The 23,982-nt window shown below is 46.3% G+C and overlaps 1 protein-coding gene across 4 annotated transcripts in view; it reads left to right on the top strand.

The window, feature by feature from the left end:
• The window catches only part of STAG2 (STAG2 cohesin complex component), a 987,179-nt gene that overhangs the window by 859,747 nt on the left and 103,450 nt on the right, over window positions 1–23,982 (top strand). For all 4 annotated transcript variants that reach the window (XM_069211859.1, XM_069211886.1, XM_069211877.1 and 1 more), the window contains exons 26-27: window positions 76–215; window positions 6,140–6,241. In XM_069211859.1, the coding sequence (XP_069067960.1) occupies window positions 76–215; window positions 6,140–6,241 (242 nt within the window). The remainder of the gene's footprint in view (window positions 1–75; window positions 216–6,139; window positions 6,242–23,982) is intronic.

Genomic DNA, 23,982 nt, shown 5'->3' with positions numbered 1-23,982 from the left:
ATTCTTAGTTGACCTGTGTCATCCATTAGTTAAAATATGACACCTGTTTTGATTTTCTTCTGTTAATATTTTCAGATGGACAGCAGGATGATGAAGCCAGTAAAATTGAAGCTTTGCACAAAAGACGAAATTTACTTGCTGCGTTTTGTAAACTTATTGTATATAATGTAGTGGAAATGAATACCGCAGCAGATATTTTTAAGCAGTATATGAGGGTAAGCTTTTTGTTTTCTTATGCTCTAGAATCAGGTTGCTTTAACAGCTGCAGTCAAAGCTTCTTCTTGGTTGTAGCACACTTTTGTCTGTTTCATTTTGTACCTTGTAAAACTGCCTCCTCAGTTGTAAGGAATATGTTCCCAATGAATGGTCTTAAAAATAGCAACTATTTATTCAGTTTGTATACAAATTTTGATAAGTGCTTTACAATCGGAAGTTAAAAAAGACTGCTTACCTGTTCAACTTCTCTGTGCAAACACAGATGTAATTTGTATTAGAACGTTTGGTCAGTGTGTGCATGTAGGACATACCTGCTCTCTGTGCTAGAATTGCGCTACAGTTGGAGGTTTTTCATGAGCAAGGTTAGTCTTCTTGACCAACATGCTCTGCTGAAAGTCCATCTCACTAGTAACCTTCATGATGAAAACTTTTCAGGCCGGTCCCTCCTATTTCAGTATCACTCAAGACAGTCTTACTGGTATCAGAAAAGTAATGTTCATTGACATCCAGTTGTTTGTGGCATTACATGGCACCGTTGAGACTGCAGTTCCAAATTCACTTAATAGAAGCAGCACCATATCTTCTTGTTATCAGTACTTATTTGTTTGCATTACTGAGACATTGGATCTGGAGCTCCCTCAATTTATTAAGTGGTTCTTAAACCAGATGGTGGCCCGGCATGCCATTCCATGCAAGTTGAGGTCCCGGTCGAGGTAAAAGTTCTGGGACCAGTCATGGAGACTGAAGTAGTCTTTGTCCCATTCGAAATCCTTGGGACCACCTGGTAGTCCGAAGCAAAAAAAAAAAAAAAAAAAGAAGAGCAAGAAGTCAAACCGGTCTTCGACTTCTTCTTGTAGTAAAAGAGGCTTTTTGCCCACACATGCAGACTGCCATGGCAGAATTTGTGAAATGGAACAAACCATTTTGAAAACTGGACATGGCACACACTGATATCTGATGTCAATACCCACTGCATGTAATGTATCTAAATCACCCCTGTAGGAGGCTGGCTCAGTGTGTGGTGTACACCTACAGGTTAGGCATCTTGTACTGAAACCAGGCAACCCTTAGTGATAGTGTAATTGGTTCTAGATAACCCGAGCTCTCAAAAGGTAGCTGTGGTGAGCAGCTAAGGTTTATCCAGGAGGGTGTAAAGCAGTTGCAGGTACCACACAGGTCAGTCAGTGATGAACATACAGAAAAGAACCACTCCTTTGTTAGAAAAATAATGTATTATTTAAACACAAACACTAAACTAACTTTGGTATATCTCCTAACCAGAGATATAGACATACAAAAATATACACAGAAACAGGTAAGGAAAAGCATACAATTACATGGGCCCTTATTGGGGGAGGAGGGAGTGGTAGGGCATTCAAACCATATACCAGAAAACTGGAAAGTGAACGTCACAGCTTACCAAGACTGCCACCCAAGGATCTTAGGACTGGGGAAGCATTAAAACACCAAAGCTAAGTAGCTAGGATTCCCCAGGCACCCATATGCGCAGTTGTAACCCTGGGTCAGTGTACATAGGATAACATGGGGAAGTCGCAGTTTTCGTGTTCTAGTACCCTTCCCAGAGGACCCTGAGGAAACCTGTTGGGACAAGGAAAGTTCAGGAGTGCCCTCACCCATGGATACCCAGAGAAGCAGAGTACCTACACCAGGAGCCCATGTCCATAGGGGTGAAGTTGTGATGTAACCTCCTGTAGAAGTTGATATGGACCTTGGTTGTCCTCCCTGTGGTGTTTGTTCTCTGGATCTCGAGCCGGGGGCGTCGGGTGCAGTGTGTGAAGTCTCACACTTCCGGCGGGAAGAGTGAGTTCTTTGGAAGTTGCTTCTTTGGTGCAAAGATGTAGCTGTTGTTGAGCAGAGCCGCTTCTCACTGGAGTTGCTTGGTCCTGGGGGTCAGGGCAGTTCTCTGAGGCTTCGCTTGGATGCATCGCTGGTTGCAGGTTTTCGACTCTGGAGACAGGCCGGTAGGGCTGGGGGCCAAAGCAGTTGTCATCTGTCATCTCTGCAAGCTTGTAGGTCAGCAGTCCTTCTTTGTAGTTCAGGTTGCAGGAATCTGATTTCCTGGGGTGCCCCTAAATACTAGATTTAGGGTTATGTTCAGGTCTGGGAGGGCAGTAGCCAATGGCTACTGTCCTGGAGGGTGGCTACACCCTCTGTGCCCCCTCCTCCCTGAGGGGAGGGGGCACATCCCTAATCCTATTGGGAGAATCCTCCAAAACTAAGATGGGGGATTTCTAAAGGCAGGGGTCACCTCAGCTCAGGGCACCTTACGGGCTGACCTGACTCGTGGGTGGTGACTCCTTGTTTTCCTAATTATCTTCTCCAGCCTTGCTGCCAAAAGTCGGGGCAGTGGCCGGAGGCACAGGCATCTTCACTAGCTGGAATTCCCTGGGGCGCTGTATCAAAGGGGGTGAGCCTTTGAGGCTCACCGCCAGGTGTTACAGTTCCTGCGGGGGGAGGTGTGAAGTACCTCTACCCAGTGCAGGCTTTGTTCCTGGCCACAGAGTGACAAAGGGACTCTCCCCATGGGAAAGAATGAAATCCCCCCAAGGGAAAAGAAAACCAATCACCCTACACACTCAAGTAATCACTCTATCAAATGATCAATCTAAAAACAAGGGAATCTAAATATTATAATTTAATAAAACAAACCTGATTAGTTAAAACCCAATATCACAATACTCACAAAAAACACATCAATAAAAACCACATATAAAAACAATAAAATCTGACAAAAAGGAGACAAAAAAAGACATCTGCAATCGTCTATTGTGATTAAACTGTCCCAATTATGGTAGACTTAGGCCACTCAATTTCTGTCACCAATCCTTGTTTGATTCTGGCCTACTCCTATGGGTCCAGTAATGTTGTATAGCGTTGATGCGTTTCGGTGGTCTTTTGAATCCTTTCACCACCTTCTTCAGGACTAGCACATATGCTCCCAACACTTATTGAACCAAACCTCTATTAAAATCAAATCAAACCATCCAAACCGATCCAAATGTAAATATATGCTTCAAATTATTGATAGAAAAGGAAGAGAGCCCAGTTCCGTTACGCTGAATTAAGGTTGGGAACCGTATGGACAATTGAGAGTCCTGATTTATTGTTTAATAGAAATTGTGGATTCCATGAAATTTATTTGAGAAAGACTCGGGAAATAAAGGAAAGTATACATATTTATATTTGGATCAGTTTGGATGGTTTGGTTTGATTTTATTGGAGGTTTGGTTCAATAAGTGTTGGGAGCATATGTGTTAGTCCTGAAGGAGGTGGTGAAAGGATTCAAAAGACCACCGAAACGCGTCAACGCTATACAACATTATTGGACCCATAGGAGTAGGCCGGAATCAAACAAGGATTGGTAACAGAAATTGATTGGCCTAATCTACCATAATTGGGACAGTTTAATCACAATAGATGATTACAAATGTCTTTTTTTTTTGTCTCCTTTTTGTCAGATTTTATTTTTATATGTGGGTTTTATTGATGTGTTTTTTGTGAGTATTGTGGTATTGGGTTTTAACTAATCGGGTTTGTTTTATTAAATTATGATCTTTAGATTCCTTTGTTTTTAGATTGATCATTTGAAAGTGATTACTTGAGTGTGTGGGGAGATAGGTTTGCTTTTCCCTTGGGGAAATTTCATTGTTTCACTGTGTTACGATGCCCTGTCCCCCTTGGGATATCAGAGATAGGAGGGCCCTCTCTTTTTTTCTCTTGACTCTCCCCATGTGGCCAAAAACTCGTCTGGTTGTGGAAGGCTGGCAGAAATGGTCAGCCCCACACTAGAAGTCGTATTGGTATTCAGGGGGCACCTCTAAGATGCCCTCTGGGTGCATTTTACAATAAATTGCACACTGGCATCAATGTGCATTTATTGTGCTGAGAAGTTTGATATCAAACTTCCCAGATTTCAGTGTAGTCATTATGGAACTGGGGAGTTCGTGTTTGGCTCTTAGGGCTACCCTGCACTTACAATGTCTAAGGTTTTGCTTAGACACTGTAGGGGCATAGTGCTCACGCACATATGCCCTCACCTGTGGTATAGTGCACCCTTCCTTAGGGCTGTAAGGCCTGTTAGAGTGGTGACTTACCTATGCCACAGGCAGTGTGAGGTTGACATGGCACTCTGAGGGGAGTGCTATGTCGACTTAGCCATTTTCTCCCCACCAGCACACAAGCTGTGAAGCAGTGTGCATGTGCTGAGTGAGGGGTCCCCAGGGTGGCATAAGACATGCTGCAGCCCTTAGAGACCTTCCCTGGCATCAGGGCCCTTGGTACCAGAGTTACCAGGTAGAAGGGACAGATCTAAGTGCCAGGGCTGTGCCAATTGTGGAAGCAAAGGTACAGTTTAGGGGAAGAACACTGGTGCTGGTACTGGGGCCTGGTTAGCAGGGTCCCAGAACACGTTCAATCAAAACTTAGCATCAACAAAGGCAAAAAGTCAGGGGGTAACCATGCCAAGGAGGCATTTCCTTACACAAGTGTTAACTGCTAACTATTCTGATTCAACCATGTGAATCTATGAAAGATCAAATACTGGAAAATAAAATTTGTTACCGTCCTGTAACTCTAGTTCTCCAGAGTTTATATATTTCATGGATTCACGTCACCCACCCTCCTCCCCATAGCGGCTCCCCTATATACTACTTGTGTAGGAAAATCTGAGGTACTGGAGCGTTGTAGTGAGTGGGTTCTAAAGGGTGCTGTCGACTTTGATTCTTATCAAATGAGATTAATAAGATAGTGAAGTGACTGTTTTACCATTGATTTCTATGTAAGGTTTCACTACTGCTTTTTATAGTACTGTGGGACTCCTACTTCGACAGGGAATTATTCAGGCATGTGAATCTATGAAAGAGACTAGTACTGTAGAACTAAAGTTATAGGTAAGTAACTAATATTCTTGTTAACAATGATGAAAGGACAACTTGGGTATCCCAAAACAACTAAATGGCATCCTGGTTCCTGAAGTCTTAGAATTTGGACTGGCAGATTCGCCACAGGGATGTATGTATATTTTGAAGGAAGCCCTGAGGCCAACATTGATAAAATACTCAACAAAATAGAAGCATTTCATTACATGTACCAAACTACCACCCTGAATACTGTTTCATTCTCTTATTTTACCATATTTACCGCATTTAAAGAAGTCACTTAACTTACACATCCTTTACAATATGTTTTAGCTGTATCTGTTACTGAAGACGTCTGATGCATCATAATGAACCAAATTAATAAGACAAACCCTGTACTGTTGTTTGTTTCTTCATCTCACATATTAAAAACCTATGGCCAAGGTAATTGTTGCAATGTGGATGACACAGATAGTTCATTTGTTATTGTGTGGTAGTTAAAACTTTACAAGAAATTCCAGTAACTAATTCTACTAGAAAAGAGCATGCCTCTCTGGCTTTATTCTTAAAATTGTTTTAGCTCTCATTTGTAAAGCTGAACTTGGTCATCTAAAGACAATTCTTCTAAATATTACTGACTGGATGTCGTGACAGGAGCTCTATATTAGATCAGTAAGACAAACGTTGTTGTTGCTACTTCTGCTTCTAACTCCGGGAAATGCTGCTTTGTATGTGATGCACAGGATTTCTCTCTAATATAACTTCACATTTCAAGAAGAACTTATAAATAGTCTCTACATGCTAAACTATGAGCTAAATATTTTCCCACAGTATTCCAGCATGTCAACTGAGAAAGTTTTCATGCATTGAAAAATGTGCACCGAAATTAAGTATTATTTTCATTTGAAAATACATCTATATGTAAGTTTTTATATTGTCCCTTGGCAAACAAAATATTCCTCTTTGCATACTGATTGATTGAAAGATGCACATTCTACAATTGTATGTTCTTGAACCTATATTGAGTGATATTCTTTTCCTTTTAGTACTACAATGATTATGGAGACATCATCAAAGAAACAATGAGCAAAACGAGGCAGATAGACAAAATCCAATGTGCAAAGACGCTAATTCTCAGTTTACAACAGGTAAGAAATACTAGTTTACAGCAGGTAAATTAGTTTTTATCTAGCATTAACAAAGCTTGTTTGCCAATGGTCGTAGACAGTCAGTACCTTTGCCCCCACCACGTTCAAGAAGAAAAAGGTGTTGTACATACACTAATCAATATGAATCCTGCACACAATCAGTCCCATTCAAGATGGAGACAAGAGTCGCTCCCAACACTTCCCCCATTTGACACAGTGTGTTGTAAGATATGAAACAAAGCCATGATTATGATGCGTCACTATACTTTGTCCTTTTGGTCCAGATGTGCTGATATTTTACGGTGCTTAAGCTAAATGTAGGAAAATGGCTTTTGACCGGATATTGATACTGACTTCACTGTATGTGCTGGGACCCTGCTAATCAGGCCCCTGCGCCAGTGTTCTTTCACTAAAAATGTTCCATTGTTTCCACAATTGGCACACCCCAGGCACACAGATAAGTCACTTGTAAAAGGTACCAGTGGTACCAAGGACTCGGTGACCAGGGAAGGTCCCTAAGGGTTGCACCATGTGTTGTATCACCCTAAGGGATCCCCCACCTAACACATGCACACTGCCATTGCAGATTGTATGTGTTGGTGGGGAGAAAAAGGCAAAGTCGACATGGCATCCTCCTCAGGATGCCATGCATACAAAATACTGCCTGTGGCATAGGTAAGTCACCCCTCTAGCAGGCCTTAAAGCCCTAAGGCAGGGTGCACTATACCACAGGTGAGGGCATAGCTGCATGAGCAGTATGCCCCTACAGTGTCTAAGTCCATTCTTAGACATTGTAAGTACAGTGTGGCCATAATAAGTATATGGTATGGGAGTTTGTCAAACACAAACTCCACAGTTCCATAATGGCTACACTGAACACTGGGAAGTTTGGTATCAAACTTCTCAGAATAATAAACCCACACTGAAGCCAGTGCTTGATTTATTAGAAAAAGCACACAGAGGGCATCTTGGATATGCCCCCTGTATTTTACCAAGTTCTTCAGTGCAGGACTCAATGGTCGTGTGCCAGCCTGCCACTGAACTATAAGTTTCTGAATCACCCCCCCCCCTCCCCCCCTTTCTCCTGGGGTGAGAGACTTTGTGCTCTCTGGGGCCAGGAACAAAGCCTGCACTGAGTGGAGGGGCTTCACACCTCCCCCCTGCAGGAACTGTAACAGCTAGCAGTGAGCCTCTAAGGCTTCGTGTTACAATGCCCCAAGGCACTCCAGCTAGTGGAGATACCCACCCCCCAGACACAGCCCCCACTTTTGGAAGGAAGTCCGGGGAGATCATGAGGAAAACAAGGAGTCACTACCTCCTCAGCCAAGTCCACCCCTAAGGTGACCAGAGCTGAAGTGACCCCCTCCTTGGAAGATCCTCCATATTTTTTTGAAGGATTTAGCCCAATAAGGATAGGGATGTGCTCCCCTCCCCAAAGGGAGGGAGCACAAGGAGGGTGTAGCCACTCTCAAGGACAGTAACCATTGGCTACTGCCCTCCAGCCCTAACACCCCCCCTAAATTCAGTATTTAGGGGTGACCCTGAACCCAGGATTTCAGATTCCCGACGACCTACAAAGGACTGCCTAGCTGAAAAACCCAGCCGAGAAGGAAGACAACTGCTTTGGCCCCAGCCCTACTGGCCTGTCTGCAATTTTAAAGAACCTGCACCAGCGACGCATCCTGCCGACACAGAGGACTGCCCTGCATCTACAAAGGACCAAGAAACTCCTGTTGTCAGCGTACCTGTCCAACCAAGCAAGAAGAAACCATTTTAAAGGTACTCTCACCTCCCTCCAGAATCGTGAGTCCCCACCACTCTGCACCTGACGCCCCTGGACCGTGGCCAGAGAAACCAACGACCCAGAGAGGATCTCCAGGTGACTGACGATGTGTCCACCCTGGGTAAACCTCCCTGCATCCCCACGACGACGCCTGCAGAGGGAATCCTGAGGACCCCCCTGACCGCGACTGCCCAGGATGAAGAAACCAGACGCCTGAAGAAGCACTGCTGTAAAGAACTGACCACCGGTGCAGCAGTGGCCAGCAGGGGGCCCTCACCCTCGCCCAGTCGGTGGCTGGCCCGAGAAGCCCCCCTGTGCCCTGCCTCCATCGTCACTGACCACCCCTCACCCCACCCACCCAGGGTCCCTCCATTGAAATCAATTACAAACCAGACACCCTGTTTGCCCACTTCACCCAGCTGCCCCTGTGCCCCTCAGGGTGTGCTTTGTGTGCCTACTTGGGACCCCCCACCCCACCCACTGCGTGCTCCACTAAAGCCCCCTGGTCTGCTCCCCGAGGAGACAGGTACTTTCCTACTAGCAGACTGGAACCGGAGCACCCCCCTGTCTCCATAGATGCCTATGTTATTTGGGCTCCTCTTTGACCTATGCACCTGACCAGCCCTGTGTTGCTGGTGCTGGGTGTTAGGGGTGGGCTTGATCCCCAGCGGTGGTCTACCTATGCCACGGAGACTGAACTTGTAAATGCTTTACTTACCTTAAGAACCTAACTGTACTTACCTCCCCCGGGAACTGTTGAATTTTGCAGTGTCCACTTTGAAAATAGCTTATTGTCATTTTATGACAAACTGGGTAAAGTACTGTTTTGATTCAAAGTCCTATCTATACCTATGCAAAGTACCTTACATTTAATGTAATTACCTGCAATTTGAATCTTGTAAATAAAGGAAAGAATATTTTTCTTTATAAAAACCTATTGGCCTGGGGACAAGTTATTGAGTGCTTGTTCTCATTTATTGCCTGTGTGTGTGTGTGTGTGTACAAAAAATGCTTAACACTACCCTCTGATAAGCCTAACTGCTCAACCACACTACCACAAATAGAGCATTAGTATGATTTTTGCCTCTGTGAAGCCTCTTGGGGAACCCCTGGACTTGGTGCAAACTAGCTCTCACTTTGAGATAGTATATACAGAGCCAGCTTCCTACACCCGTCAACTGGCCCCACTTTTGTCTGCAAGCCTGGCGGGAAAACTAGGGAAAACATGGAGGAGTGATCACCCTAGCCAGGATTACCCCTAAGGTGTCCAAAGCTCAGGTGACCCCCTCCCTGCAGAACCCTCCATCTTGGTTTGGAGGACAGGGACCAATAGGGATAGGAATGTCTCTTCCCCCACATATCAAACCCCTCCCCCCCCCCCCCCCCCCCAAAAAAAATGGGACACCCTCAGGGACAGTAGCCATGGGCTACTGTCCTCTGACCCCTAACATGCCCCTAAATGTAGGATTTAAGGGCATCCCTGAATCCCTGAATCCAGCTCACTAGATTCCTGGCGCCCTACAAGGAGGACTGTTAAGCTGAAACCCCCAGCAAAGAAGAAGGAAGACCAGTGATGGGTCCAGCGGGCCCAGTGGGCCCAGTGAGCTCTGCCAACTCCAGAGGACTGCCCTGCACCCAAAAGGACCAAGAACTCCTGAGGACAGTGGCTCTGTCTAAAGAAGCCTACAACCAAGGACTCCCACCTCACTTCAGATGTGTGAGTCTTCACCCCTGTGCACCCGACGCCCACGGCCCGTGTCCAGGGGGTCCACCCAGCAAGAGAGGGTCCCCAGGTGATTGCGAGCAAGTGCCCACCCTGGGTTGACCTCTCCATTCCTCTACGACGATGCCTGCAGAGGGAATCCTGAGGACCCCCCCTGACTGCGAAGTTCCGAACTTAGATATCCCACGCCTAAGAACACACTGCACTCGCAGCCCCCAGCCTTGGAGAAACTGACCACTGGTGCCTCAACATTCAGCAGGCTGCCTTCCTCCCTGTCCGACCGGTGGTGTGACTGAGACACCCCCTGGATCTCGCCTGCAGCTTTTGAGTGACCCCTGGGGTCTCCTCCTAGACCTGCATTGGAAACGCGACGTCCTGTTTGCACCCTGCACTCGGCCGTCTCTGTGCCACTGAGGGTGTGTGTTGGGTGCCTACTTGTGGCCCCTCCAGTGCTCTTCTAATCCCCCCTTGGTCTGCCCTCCCTACAGGCAGGCTGAATATCCCCCACCCCCCAACCTCCTCAAATCTCCAGTCTCCTTAGGAGCCCATGTTAAATTTGCTCAACTTTGACCTCTGCACCCGGCCGGCCCCATGTTGCTGGTGTTGGGTGTTTGGGGTTATCTTGAACCCCAACCGGTGGACTCCATAAAACCCGGAGACTGAAACTGTAAGTGTTGTACTTCCCTGTAAACCGACCTAACATTTCTTCCCCCATTCTCCCCCCTCCCCCTCCCACCGCCCTTTTTACTCCAGGAACTGTTCTGAAAATTTTAGTGTCCACTTTAAAAACAGATAATTGCCTATAATACAAAAACTGTATTACTTACATATTTGAAACAAAGTACTGTTGATACCTGTGTGAAATACAAAACTTTTAAGGTACTTACCTGCAACTTGAATCTTGTGTTTCTAAAAATAAATTAATAAAATATATTTTTACTATATAAAAAAACATTGGTCTGGTGTTAAGTCATTGAGTGTGTGCTTCATCTATTTTGTGTGTGTACAACAAATGCTTTGCACTGCCCTGTGATAAGCCTAACTATTCCACCACACTACCACAAAAGAGAGCATTAGTATTATCAACTTTATCCTCTGTTAAGCCTCTGGGTAACCCTTGAACTCTGTGCACACTATATCTCACTTTGACATACTATATACAGAGCCAGCTTCCTACAATTCCTCTGAAGGCAACATATACATGTCTTTCCCTATCTGGACGACTGGCTTATAAAAGCCAGCACCATTCAAACCTGTCAACAGCGCACACAGTCCACAGTGGATAACCTACACAATATGATTCACAGTCAATTGCCAGAAATCTCATCTTGAACCATTGCAAATACAACCATATCTGGGAGCAATTCTGAACACTCAGTCAGCATTAGCATACCCAAACGCACAGAGAATTCAAGCTTTCCACAATCTCATCGCTCAACTACAAAACTATCCCACTTACACAGTAAGGTGTATCATGAAACGTTTGGGAATGTTGGCATCGTGTATAGCAATAGTACCCTATGCAAGTCTCAACATGACACTCCCTTCAACAGTGTCTCTCGCCACAGTGGTCTCAGGCACAGGGTCAGCTCACAATCTAGTGTTGTTGGACCGCCAAACTTATAACTCTCTGCAATGGTGGAATTGCACCAACTTATCCAAATTGGCGGGCATTTCAGGACCCTGTGCCTACAAAAAGTGTCAACATCACACACGTTATGTAATAAACACCCTACACACACTAGGGTTTTCAATAAATTACCAAAAATCACACCTGCAACCATCACAAATTCAGCAGTACTTAGGGGCTACACTAAACACTCAAAAGGCGCTTGCAAGTCCAAGCCCACAGAGTGCATTCGTTCCACACCATATTGCCAAAAATTCTGCCAAACCAACACTACACTGTCCGTTTTGTCATGAAACTGCTAGGTATGATGGCATCATGCATCGCCATTTTCCCAAACGCAAGGTGTGGGGAACCTGTGGGAGGAAGACTGAAAATATTCCACGACCAATGGTTAAACATCACAACAGACACATGGGTACTATCCATTATCCAACATGGTTAATGCATACAGTTCACACAGTTTCCTCCAGACATTCCCCCAAAAGCGCACAAACTTTGATCGCAACATCTTGCAATGTTGCAGTACAGGCACTATTATTCAAACAAGCCATAGAACTGGTGCCGCATCATCAAAAAGGAACAGGATTTTACTCCCTGTACTTCCTTATTCCCAAGAAGGGCAAAACATTAAGACCAATATTAGATCTCAGGACTCTCGACCTCTACATCCGATCAGAACACTTTCACATGGTAACGCTACAAGATGCAGTCCCACTGCTACAACAGGAAGAATTTATGACAACACTGGATCTAAAAGATGTGTATTTTCACTTTCCCATCCATCCACCTCACAGAAAGTACCTCAGGTTTGTTATACAAGGAAAAATTTACCAATTCAAAGTATTACCCTTCGGGATAACAACAGCCCCCAGAGTCTATACAAAATGCCTTGCCGTAGTCACAGCATACATAAGGAGACAACATATGCATGTATTCCCATATCTCGACGATAGGCTAATAAAAGCCAACACTCAAAAAGTGTCAACATCACACACGTTATGTAATAAACACCCTACACACACTAGGGTTTTCAATAAATTACCAAAAATCACACCTGCAACCATCACAAATTCAGCAGTACTTAGGGGCTACACTAAACACTCAAAAGGCGCTTGCAAGTCCAAGCCCACAGAGTGCAATCGTTCCACACCATATTGCCAAAAATTCTGCCAAACCAACACTACACTGTCCGTTTTGTCATGAAACTGCTAGGTATGATGGCATCATGTATCGCCATTGTCCCAAACGCAAGGTTACCCATGCGGCCTTTACAAAAGTGCCTCGCAAAACAATGGTCGCAGGCACATGGTCATCTCCATGATCTAGAGTTGATAGACCACCAAACACACATTTTGCTTCAGTGGTGGAATCCCACAAATTTAAACAAAGGATAGCCATTTCAGGACCCTGTGCCTCACACCATTCTCACAACAGATGCATCAATGATTGGATGGGGAGCACACCTCAACAATCATAATATTCAGGGACAATGGGACAACAAACAAACAGTTTAACATAAATCACTTAGAACTGCTAGCAGTGTCCCTAGCACTAGGAGCTTTTCAATCTCTTCTTGTTCACAAACACATTCTTGTCAGAACAGACAATATGACAACAATGTACTACTTAAACAAGGAGGAACCCACTTAACACAACGTTGCCTTCTAGTACAACATTTTTTGCATTGGACAATTCACAACAGCATACACCTGGTAGCTCAATACATTCCAGGGATTCACAATCAGGAAGCAGATGACCTCAGTCGAGATCACCAACAAACTCACGAGTGGGAAATTCACCCCCAAGTACTTCACAAATGCTTTAGTCAGTGGGGGACACCAGACATAGATCTGTTCGCCACCAACCACAACGCAAAATGCCTAAACTTCGCGTCCAGGTACCCACATCCTCTATCCAAGGGAAATGCTCTATGGATCAACTGGTCAGGGATATATGCTTAACGCTTTTCCCCCTCTCATTCCATTTCAGCGATGCTCAATCTGGCTCCTGAAATCTTAGTGTTTGGGTATCTAAATCTTCCGCCAGAATGTATGGAAGTCATTAAACAGGCAAAACCTACTACCAGGCAGTGTTATGCTAACAAATGGAAAAGATTTGTTTTCTACTGTCAAGCAAAACACAACACGCTTAGATGCGACCATACAAGACATCGTAAGTTATTTACTCCACCTATAAAAAGCAAATTTAGCTTTTTCATCCATCAAAATACATCTCACAGCATTTTCTGCTTATTTGAAAAATAAACAAACCAAATCTCTATTTAGAGTGTCAGTCATCAAAGCATTCATGGAGGGTCTAAAACGAATCATACCTCCAAGAACGCCACCAGTACCCTCATGGAATCTTAACTTTGTACTTATACGACTCATGGGTCCAGCCTTTGAACACATGCACTCCTGTCAGATTCAATTCCTAACTTGGAAAGTAGCAATTCTAGTGGCAATCACTTCATTACGAAGAGATAGTGAAATATAAGCATTCACTTGAACAATCCTTTATACAAGTACACAAACATAAGGTTGTACTTCGCACAATCCCTAGATTTCTACCACAAGTCATCTCACCGTTTCATTTAAACCAAACAGTGGAACTTCCAGTCTTCTTCCCCCAGCCAGAATCAGTGGCAGAAAGAGCACTGCATTCATTAGATATTAAGAGAGCTTTAATGTATTACATCGACAGAACAAAATCATTAAAAAAAAACTAAACAATTGTTCGTTGCATTCCCAAAAACCCATACTTGTAATCCTATATCAAAACCAGGCATAGCCAGGTGGATAGTAAAGTGTATCCAAACTTGTTACCTAAAGGCTAAAAGGCAACTACTAATTACGCCAAAGGCACATTCCACTAGCAACAATGGCATTTCTAGGAAACATACCAATGACAGAAATTTGTAAAGCAGCAACATGGTCGACACCTCATACATTTACCAAGCATTACTGTGTAAATGTGTTAGCAACACAACAGGGCACAGTAGGACAGGCTGTACTAAGAACATTATTTCAAATAACTTCAACTCCTACAGGCTGACCACCACTTAAGGGAGGAATACTGCTTTGTAGTCTATGCAGAGCATGTGTATCTGCAGCTACACATGCCATCGAACGGAAAATGTCACTTACCCAGTGTACATCTGTTTGTGACATGTTCCGCTGCAGATTCACATGCGCCCTACCTCCTCCCCGGGAGCCTGTATCCATTTAAGTTACATTTAAAATTTGTACATATGTATATACATCTCTATTCCATTGCATGGGCATCTTTCTTTACACTCTATCACTCCTACCTTACCCTCTGCGGGGAAAACAATCTAAGATGGAGTCGATGCCCATGCGCAATGGAGCCGAAAAGGAGTAGTGACTCGGTCCCGTGACTCAAAGACTTCTTCGAAGAAAAACAACTTGCAACACTCAGAGCCCAGCGGAACATGCCACGAACAGATGTACACTGGGTAAGTGACATTTTCCATATATATATATATGTTCGATGGCATGTGTAGCTGCAGATACACATGCTGTGCACAGTCCGCCGTCTGGTGTTGGGCTCGGAGTGTTACAAGTTGTTTTTCTTCGAAGAAGTCTTTTCGAGTCACGAGACCGAGGGACTCCTCCCATTTCGATTCCACTGCGCATGGGCGTCGAATCCATCTTAGATTGTTTTTTTCCCGCCATCGTGTTCGGACGTGTTCCTTTTCGCTCCGTGTTTCGGGTCGGAAAGTTAGTTAGAATCTCGGAAAAAAACGTCGGTATTGTTTGCGTTCGGTATCGGGTTAGTTAAAACAAATCGACACTGAATTTTGAAGAGCTCCGGTGGCCCTTCGGGGTTTTTTCGATCCCCCGTCGGGGCCTGGTCGGCCCGGCCACGTGCGACTTCAAGGCTGATGGAACGGACCCCATTCCGATTCTGCCCAAAATGCCATAACAAGTATCCGTATACGGATCAGCATCTGGTCTGTAACTTGTGCTTGTCCCCCGAGCACAAGGAGGATACTTGTGAAGCCTGTCGAGCGTTTCGGTCGAGGAAGACGCTGAGAGACCGAAGAGCCAGGAGACTACAAATGGCGTCCACGCCGACAGGTCAAGAACGTTTCGAGGAGGAAGAAGAGGCTTTCTCCATCCACGAGTCGGATTCTGAAGAACTCGACGCCAAAGAAACACCCAAAACCGTGAGTAAGACGTCGAAAATCAAGACTCACGAGAAGTCCACAAAAGCCCAGGGGACGCCACCGCCAACAGGCCATGGCTTAACCCGAAAACGAGGTGACCGATCCAAGGCACCGAAAAAGGGCATGCTGGTGTCGAAGTCATCCGACTCCGGTCGAGATACCGCCACACACCAATCTCGGAGCCGAGACAGCGGCTCCGAGAAACTTCGGCACAGAGACAGCGGCACCGAAGAATTTTGGCACCGAGACACCACGCCGAAAGCAAAGAAGGTTTCTTTGGAGCCTAAAAAGACTTCCGAAAAGGTTTTGGTTCCGAAACATCCAGCCTCTGAGCCGAAAACTAGTTCCTATACAGAGGAACAAGGATTAACCTCCCAATTACATAGATTTGGAGAGGAGCTTCAAGCTGGAGAGCCTGACTACAAACAAAGGAGGCTTCATATTCATGAGGACACAGGGAAGATAACCACTCTTCCCCCAATCAAAATTAAAAGGAAACTTGCCTTTCAACAAAAGGACAAGCAACCACAAGCAAAGGTGGCAAGGAAAACAACCCCACCACCTTCTCCACCACCATCAACACATGCATCACCACCACCAACAACTCCACCACTGATGCACTCACCAGCTCGTACCACAATGAGTCAGGATGATCCCGATGCATGGGACCTTTACGATGCTCCAGTGTCGGACAACAGCCCAGACTCTTATCCTACAAAACCGTCACCACCTGAGGACAGTACATCCTACTCCCAGGTGGTCGCAAGGGCAGCCGAATTTCACGTCACCCTACATTCTGAACCAATTGAGGATGACTTTCTCTTTAACACCCTATCCTCCACCCATAGCCAGTACCAAAGCCTTCCCATGCTCCCAGGAATGCTAAGACATTCAAAACAAATAAGGACAATAAACACTGCAATCACAATACGAAGGCACGCATGGCTGCGCACTTCAGGGTTCAAGCCAGAAATCCAACAAGCTGTGCTCAATATGCCATTTAACGAACAGCAATTGTTTGGGCCGGAGGTAGACACTGCCATTGAGAAACTCAAAAAAGACACCGATACAGCCAAAGCCATGGGCGCACTCTACTCCCCGCAGAGCAGAGGCACATTTCGGAAAACACCTTTTCGGGGAGGGTTTCGAGGTCAACCCACAGAAACCACAACCTCACAAACAAGGCCTACTTACCAGGGTCAATATCAGAGGGGAAGTTTTCGGGGCAATATAGAGGGGGCCAATTCCCAAGAAATCGAGGAAAATTCCAAGGCCCCAAAACTCCTCAAAATAAACAGTGACTCACAAGTCACACAACCCCATCACATAACACCTGTGGGGGGGAAGACTAAGCCAATTTTACAAACTTTGGGAAGAAATAACAGACACTTGGGTCTTAGCAATTATCCAGCATGGTTATTGCATAGAATTTCGCCAATTCCCTCCAAACGTCCCACCGAAAACACACAATATGTCAAAACAACATATAGATCTTCTAGGACTAGAAGTTCAAGCATTGCTACAGAAAGACGCAATAGAATTAGTACCAATTCTACAAAAAAAACACAGGAGTTTACTCACTGTACTTTCTAATACCCAAAAAGGACAAAACTCTGAGACCAATACTAGATCTCAGAACACTAAATACCTACATAAAATCAGACCACTTTCACATGGTTACGTTACAAGACGTAATCCCACTGCTCAAACAGCAAGACTACATGACAACATTAGATCTAAAATATGCGTATTTCCATATACCAATACATCCTTCACACAGAAAATACCTAAGGTTCGTATTCCAAGGAATACATTACCAATTCAAAGTGTTGCCATTCGGAATAACAACTGCGCCAAGAGTTTTTACAAAATGCCTGGCAGTAGTAGCTGCACATATCAGAAGGCAGCAAATACATGTGTTCCCGTACTTAGACGACTGGTCAAACATTTCACAAGGTAATACAGGCCATGTATCCAACACAAAAGATACAAGTCAGAATGGTAATGAAACTCCTAGGCATGATGTCTTCATGCATAGCCATTGTCCCAAACGCAAGATTGCACATGCGGCCCTTACAACAGTGCCTAGCATCACAATGGTCACAAGCACAGGGTCAACTTCTAGATCTGGTGTTGATAGACCGCCAAACATACATCTCGCTTCTATGGTGGAACAGTACAAATTTAAACTGAGGGCGGCCTTTCCAAGACCCAGTGCCACAATACGTCATAACGACAGATGCTTCCATGACAGGGTGGGGAGCACACCTCAACCAACACAGCATCCATGGACAATGGGACACTCAGCAGAGACAGCTTCATATAAATCACTTAGAACTACTAGCAGTATTTCTAGCGTTGAAAGCATTTCAACCACTAATAACCCACAAACACATTCTTGTCAAAACAGACAACATGACAACGATGTATTAGCTGAACAAACAAGGAGGGACACACTCTACACAATTGTGTCTTAGCACAAAAAATTTGGCATTGGGCAATTCACAATCACATCCGCCTAATAGCACAATACATCCCAGACATTCAGAACCAGTTAGCCGACAATCTCAGTCGAGATCACCAGCAAACTGACGAATGGGAAATTCATCCCCAGATCCTACAGGATCACTTCCTCCGCTGGGGGACACCAAACATAGACCTATTCGCAACAAAAGAAAACGCAAAATGCCAAAACTTCGCGTCCAGGTACCCACACCCTCAATCCAAGGGCAATGCGTTATGGATCAGTTGGTCAGGGATATTTGCTTACGCTTTTCCCCCCTGTAGGAAGTTGGCTCTGTATGCACTATTTCAAAGTAAGGAATAGTATGCACAGAACCCAAGGGTTCCCCTTAGAGGTAAGATAGTGGCAAAAAGAGATAATTCTAATGCTCTATTTTGTGGTAGTGTGGTCGAGCAGTAGGCTTATCAGAGGGTATTGTTAAGCATTTGTTGTACACACACAGGCAATAAATGAGAAACACACACTCAGAGACAATTCCAGGCCAATAGGTTTTTGTATAGAAAAATATCTTTTCTTAGTTTATTTTAGGAACCACAGGTTCAAGATTTACAAGTAATACTTCAAATGAAAGGTATTTCATGTAGGAACTTTAGGAACTTTGAATTAGCAAAATAGCATATACAGTTTTCACATAAATGACATATAGCTATTTTAAAACTAGACAGTGCAATTTTCAACAGTTCCTGGGGGAGGTAAGTGTTTGTTAGTTTTTTCAGGTAAGTAAACCACCTACGAGGTTCAAGTTTGGGTCCAAGGTAGCCCACCGTTGGGGGTTCAGAGCAACCCCAAAGTTACCACACTAGCAGCTCAGTGCCAGTCAGGTGCAGAGGTCAAATTGGTGCCAAAAACGCATAGGCTTCAATGGAGAAGGGGGTGCCCCGGTTCCAGTCTGCCAGCAGGTAAGTACCAGTGTCTTCGGACGGCAGACCAGGGGGGTTTTGTAGGGCACCGGGGGGGGGGGGGGGACACAAGTCAGCACAGAAAGTACACCCTCAGCGGCACGGGGCGGCCGGGTGCAGTGTGCAAACAAGCGTCGGGTTCGCAATAGAAATCAATGGGAGACCAAGGGGTCTCTTCAGCGGAGAGGGCCACCTGGGGGACGCTCCTGCACTGGAGGTCGGATCCTTCAGGTCCTGGGGGGCTGCGGGTGCAGAGTCTTTACCAGGCGTCGGGTCTTTGAAGCAGGCAGTCGCGGTCACGGGGAGCCTCGGGATTCCCTCTGCAGGCGTCGCTGTGGGGGCTCAGGGGGGGGTCAACTCTGGCTACTCACGGTCTCGTAGTCGCCGGGGTGCGATGCTTGTTCTCCACAAGTCGAGCCGGGGGCGTCGAGTGCAGAGTGCAAAGTCTCACGCTTCCGGCGGGAAACGTGTGTTGTTTCAAAGTTGCTTCTTTGTTGCAAAGTTGCAGTCTTTGGGGAACAGAGCCGCTGTCCTCAGGAGTTCTTGGTCCTTCTAGATGCAGGGTAGTCCTCTGACGCTTCAGAGGTTGCTGGACCCTGGGAACGCATCGCTGGAGCAGTGTCTTTAGAAGGGGGGAGGCAGACCGGTAGGGCTGGGACAAAGCAGTTGGTGTCTCCGTCTTCTCTGCAGGTTTTTCAGTTCAGCAGTCCTCTTCTTCTTAGGTTGCAGGAATCTGAGTTCCTAGGTTCTGGGGAGCCCCTAAATACAGAATTCAGGGGTGTGGTTAGGTCTGGGGGGGGAGTAGCCAATGGCTACTAGCCCTGAGGGTGGCTACACCCTCTTTGTGCCTCCTCCCTGAGGGGAGGGGGGCACATTCCTATCCCTATTGGGGTAATCCTCCATCTGCAAGATGGAGGATTTCTAAAAGTCAGTCACCTCAGCTCAGGACATCTGAGGGGCTGCCCTGACTGGCCAGTGACTCCTCCTTGTTTTTCTCATTATCACCTCCAGCCTTGCTGCCAAAAGTGGGGCCGTGGCCCGAGGGGGTGGGCAACTCCACTAGCTGGAGTTCCTTGGGGTGCTGTAACAAAGGGGGTGAGCCTTTGAGGCTCACCGCCGGGTGTTACAGTTCCTGCAGGGGGAGGTAAGAAGCACCTCCACCCAGTACAGGCTTTGTTACTAGCCACAGAGTGACAAAGGCACTCTCCCCATGTGGCCACCAACATGTCTGGTGTGTGGCAGGCTGTTAAAACGAGTCAGCCTACACGGATAGTCGGTTAAGGTTTCAGGGGGCACCTCTAAGGTGCCCGCTGGGGTGTATGTTACAATAAAATGTACACTGGCATCAGTGTGCATTTATTGTGCTGAGAAGTTTGATACCAAACTTCACAGTTTTCAGTGTAGCCATTATGGTGCTGTGGAGTTCGTGCATGACAGACTCCCAGACCATATACTCTTATGGCTACCCTGCAATTACAATGTCTGAGGTTTTGCTTAGACACTGTAGGGGCATAGTGCTCATGCACTTATGCCTTCACCTATGGAATAGTGCACCCTGCCTTAGGCCTGTAAGGCCTGCTAGAGGGGTGACTTATCTATACCTATAGGCAGTGTGAGATTGGCATGGCACGAACTCCACAGCAGGGGGGAGTGCTATGTCGACTTAGTCATTTTATCCCCACCAGCACACACAAGCTGGCAAGCAGGGTGTCTGTGCTGAGTGAGGGGTCTCCAGGGTGGCATAAGACATGCTGCAGCCCTTAGAGACCTTCCCTGGCATCAGGGCCCTTGGTACCAGGAGTACCAGTTACAAGGGACTTACCTGGATGCCAGGGTGTGCCAATTGTGGAAACAAAGGTACAGGTTAGGGAAAGAACACTGGTGCTGGGGCCTGGTTAGCAGGCCTCAGCACACTTTCAAATCATAACTTGGCATCAGCAAAGGCAAAAAGTCAGGGGGTAACCATGCCAAGGAGGCATTTCCTTACAGTGGTGTTGATTGATTCTGACTTGTTTGTTACCAAATATGCATAGGTTCGAAAAAACCATTATGTAGCTGGACTACTCGTACTGACCAGTGTCCTCAGTGTCCATTACATGTCTTAAAATGGCTCCCTACTCTTACAAAGCCCAGAGAATGGAATCTGTGGTTTGTAGAGGTACTTTGCTCATGCAGGAGTACCCTCACAGTTAGGGACATGCACCGTGCCTTGGGCTGAAGGGCCCACCAGAGGGGTGACTTACAGTGCTTAAGTGCAGTGACAACGATGTAAGGCAAGCTTTGCATCAAGGGTGAAAGGGTGCATGCACCATTTCACTCAGGCTGAAATGGCAGTGCTGCAGGCACAGGGGGGTTTGGGTGGCATAGTGTCTAAGTGCATTGACCAGGAATAAGTTAAGCCTTATCTTGGTGGTGATATGGTGTATGCACCATTTCAAGCAGGCTGCCAGGGCAGGCCTGCAGATACAGTTTGCATGGGTGGCATAATACATGTTGCAGCCTATGGGTGACCCCTAGTGTACCAATGCCCTGGCTGTTTAAAGACCATATACTCTGACTTACAAGGGTGCACAAGTGCGCCAATTATGGAACAAGATAGTTACCAAGCAACCAAATTGAGGAGAGAGCACAGCCACAAGGGCTCTGATTAGCAGGATTCCAGTGGACTACAGTCTAAACATACTGACATCAGGCAAAAAGTGGGTAACTATGCTAGAAAGATGGTACTTTCCTACACTGAGGTGCTAACGAGGGTCCTTAAGGGCTGCACCACTATTTGTGCCCCTCTAAGCAACCCCTCACCAAACACATGACAGGCTGCCACTGCAGGCTGCTTGTCTTGGTGCAGAAAAAGTGGAAACACAACCTGGCACACAGCCTGTGTGCCATGTCCCCTAACACTGAATGTAATATATGCAAGTCAGCCGGCTAGCAAGTCTTACAGCCCTAACTAAGGTAGGGTGCATTGTATTACATGTGAGGGGATATCTGCACAAGCAGATATGCCCCTGCTATGTCGATTCTAAACATCCATCGCTGTGCATCCTCTTAGGTCACAAGGACTCTGTTTATACCTGGAAGCACAAAGGAATCTCGCTTGAATTGAAGGAATCACTCCCCTGCACACGTCGTGACAGCAGCTGGACAATTCCGCGGCTTCCACAGACTTCAGAGAGAGTCCCCCCTTCCCTCTGCATCTGCTTCCCTGGTGTAGTTACTCCCGTCTTCTGGGTATCATGGGATGGGGGAACTCTCCAAACTTGCTCTTGTCTGTTGGTTTTCTCAGGGTCTGCTGGGAAATGTCCTGAAACGCACAAACTCCAATCACTACTTCTCTGTGTTTATGGGATGGCTGGGTGGGTAACCCCTCTGTACCTTGTCATTGGAAACACTTACTGTACTTACTTCTGGTGTTTTCATTTTTCCCCAGCTCCTAGCTAACTACCACACTTACTTTGGCTGCCTTATCTATTTGCCATTCCACTTAGTATATTGATTGCGCCCCCCCTCACCCACTTTAGCACCCTCTGTAAGTCTATAGTTATTGGTACCCCTGGTACCTAGGGCCTGGGGTACTAAGTAAGGTGCCTCAGGGCTGCAGCACTAGTTTATCAACCCCTAGGAACCCCTCACCCAAGGCAGACAGTGCTGTCTTCACAGACTACATGCGTTGTTGCAGGCTAAATTGAAAACATGACCTGTCACATACCTCTGTGTGCCAGGTCCCATATCCCTGCATGTGACAGGTGTAAGTCCCCCCTAAGCAGGGTCCATCACAGCAGATGTGAGGGTATATATGCTTGAGCAGATATTCCCCTGCTATGTCTGCTGATTAAGTGTAAGTGAACAGAGAAGCTATTTTAAATGCATGTGCTGGACAGTGGTGATTAAGAGTTCTCCAGCTACATGATGGCTTCTCTGAACCCTGGGATGTTTGGTATCAAACATCTCAGAATAATAAACCCTCACTGAATCCAGTGATGGATTTATTAATGAATTCACATAGAGGGCACCTTAGAGGCGCCCCCTGAAAACCTTCCAGCTGCTAGTGTACCGAGTGACCAGGTCAGCCACCACTGAAACGTTCTGGACCCCAAGGTAAGAGCCAGGGCTCCAAAGGGCCAGAGACAAAAGCCTGCACTGGGCAGGGGTGTTATCACCTCACCCAGGCAGGGTGGACATTCCAGGGCACTGAGCTTCAAAGGCCTCGCCGCTTTTGTAATGCAACCCAGGTCTCCCCAGATAGTGAAGACGTCCAACCCCTATGTCCTGACCCCACTTTTAGTGGTAGCACAGGCAGAAAAATTAGGTAGATTAGGTGTGCCCGCTTCATGCCAGTCCCACCCCTAAAGTGGATGAGCTGAAGTGGACACCACTTTCCAAATTTCTCCATCTTGTTTGGAAGGGACAAGGCCACTAGTTTTGGGGTTATGCCCACTTTCCAGCAGAACTGGTCACAGAAAGGGTGCAGTGACCCTAAAGGTGGGCAGCCCATTGGCTACCACCTGGCACTCCCTGCAAGGCCACTAAATTGAGTTTTTCGGTGGCACCCCGAACCCTGGAATGCAGATTCTGATCATCTAAGACAAGGTGAAAGAAGAGTTGCGCCCTTAGAAGAGAAAAAGAAGCAGTTGACCACGCTGGAATGGCTGCTGACCTCAAAGGACTCTGCCCAAGAAGCCAACCTGCCTTCAATAAAGACTTGAGTCTCCTGTGAAAAGCGTACCTGCTCTGCATTAAAAACTTCAAGAAATACACTCTGTTGGAACACCAAAGACCCGACACCTGAAGTGACCACTGCACCCAACTTCCACGACCCGAGCTGAAGCCAACAAACCGTGCCAGCACAGTTCCCCAGCTGCCCAGGGACCGAGTCTAGTGTGGTCTCACCCATCTTGGACTCTCCAGAGATAACTGCAGCCTCTGCACGCAGTCCCCCTCTCCCACAGCCTTGTGGTGAGAGAAAACCCAAAATATCTAGCAACCACTGCAC

Source organism: Pleurodeles waltl, chromosome 2_1 (assembly GCF_031143425.1).
Source record: "Pleurodeles waltl isolate 20211129_DDA chromosome 2_1, aPleWal1.hap1.20221129, whole genome shotgun sequence".
Lineage (NCBI taxonomy): Eukaryota > Metazoa > Chordata > Amphibia > Caudata > Salamandridae > Pleurodeles > Pleurodeles waltl.
Note: the sequence above shows the minus strand (reverse complement) of the source record. Positions and strands in the feature narration are given on the sequence as shown.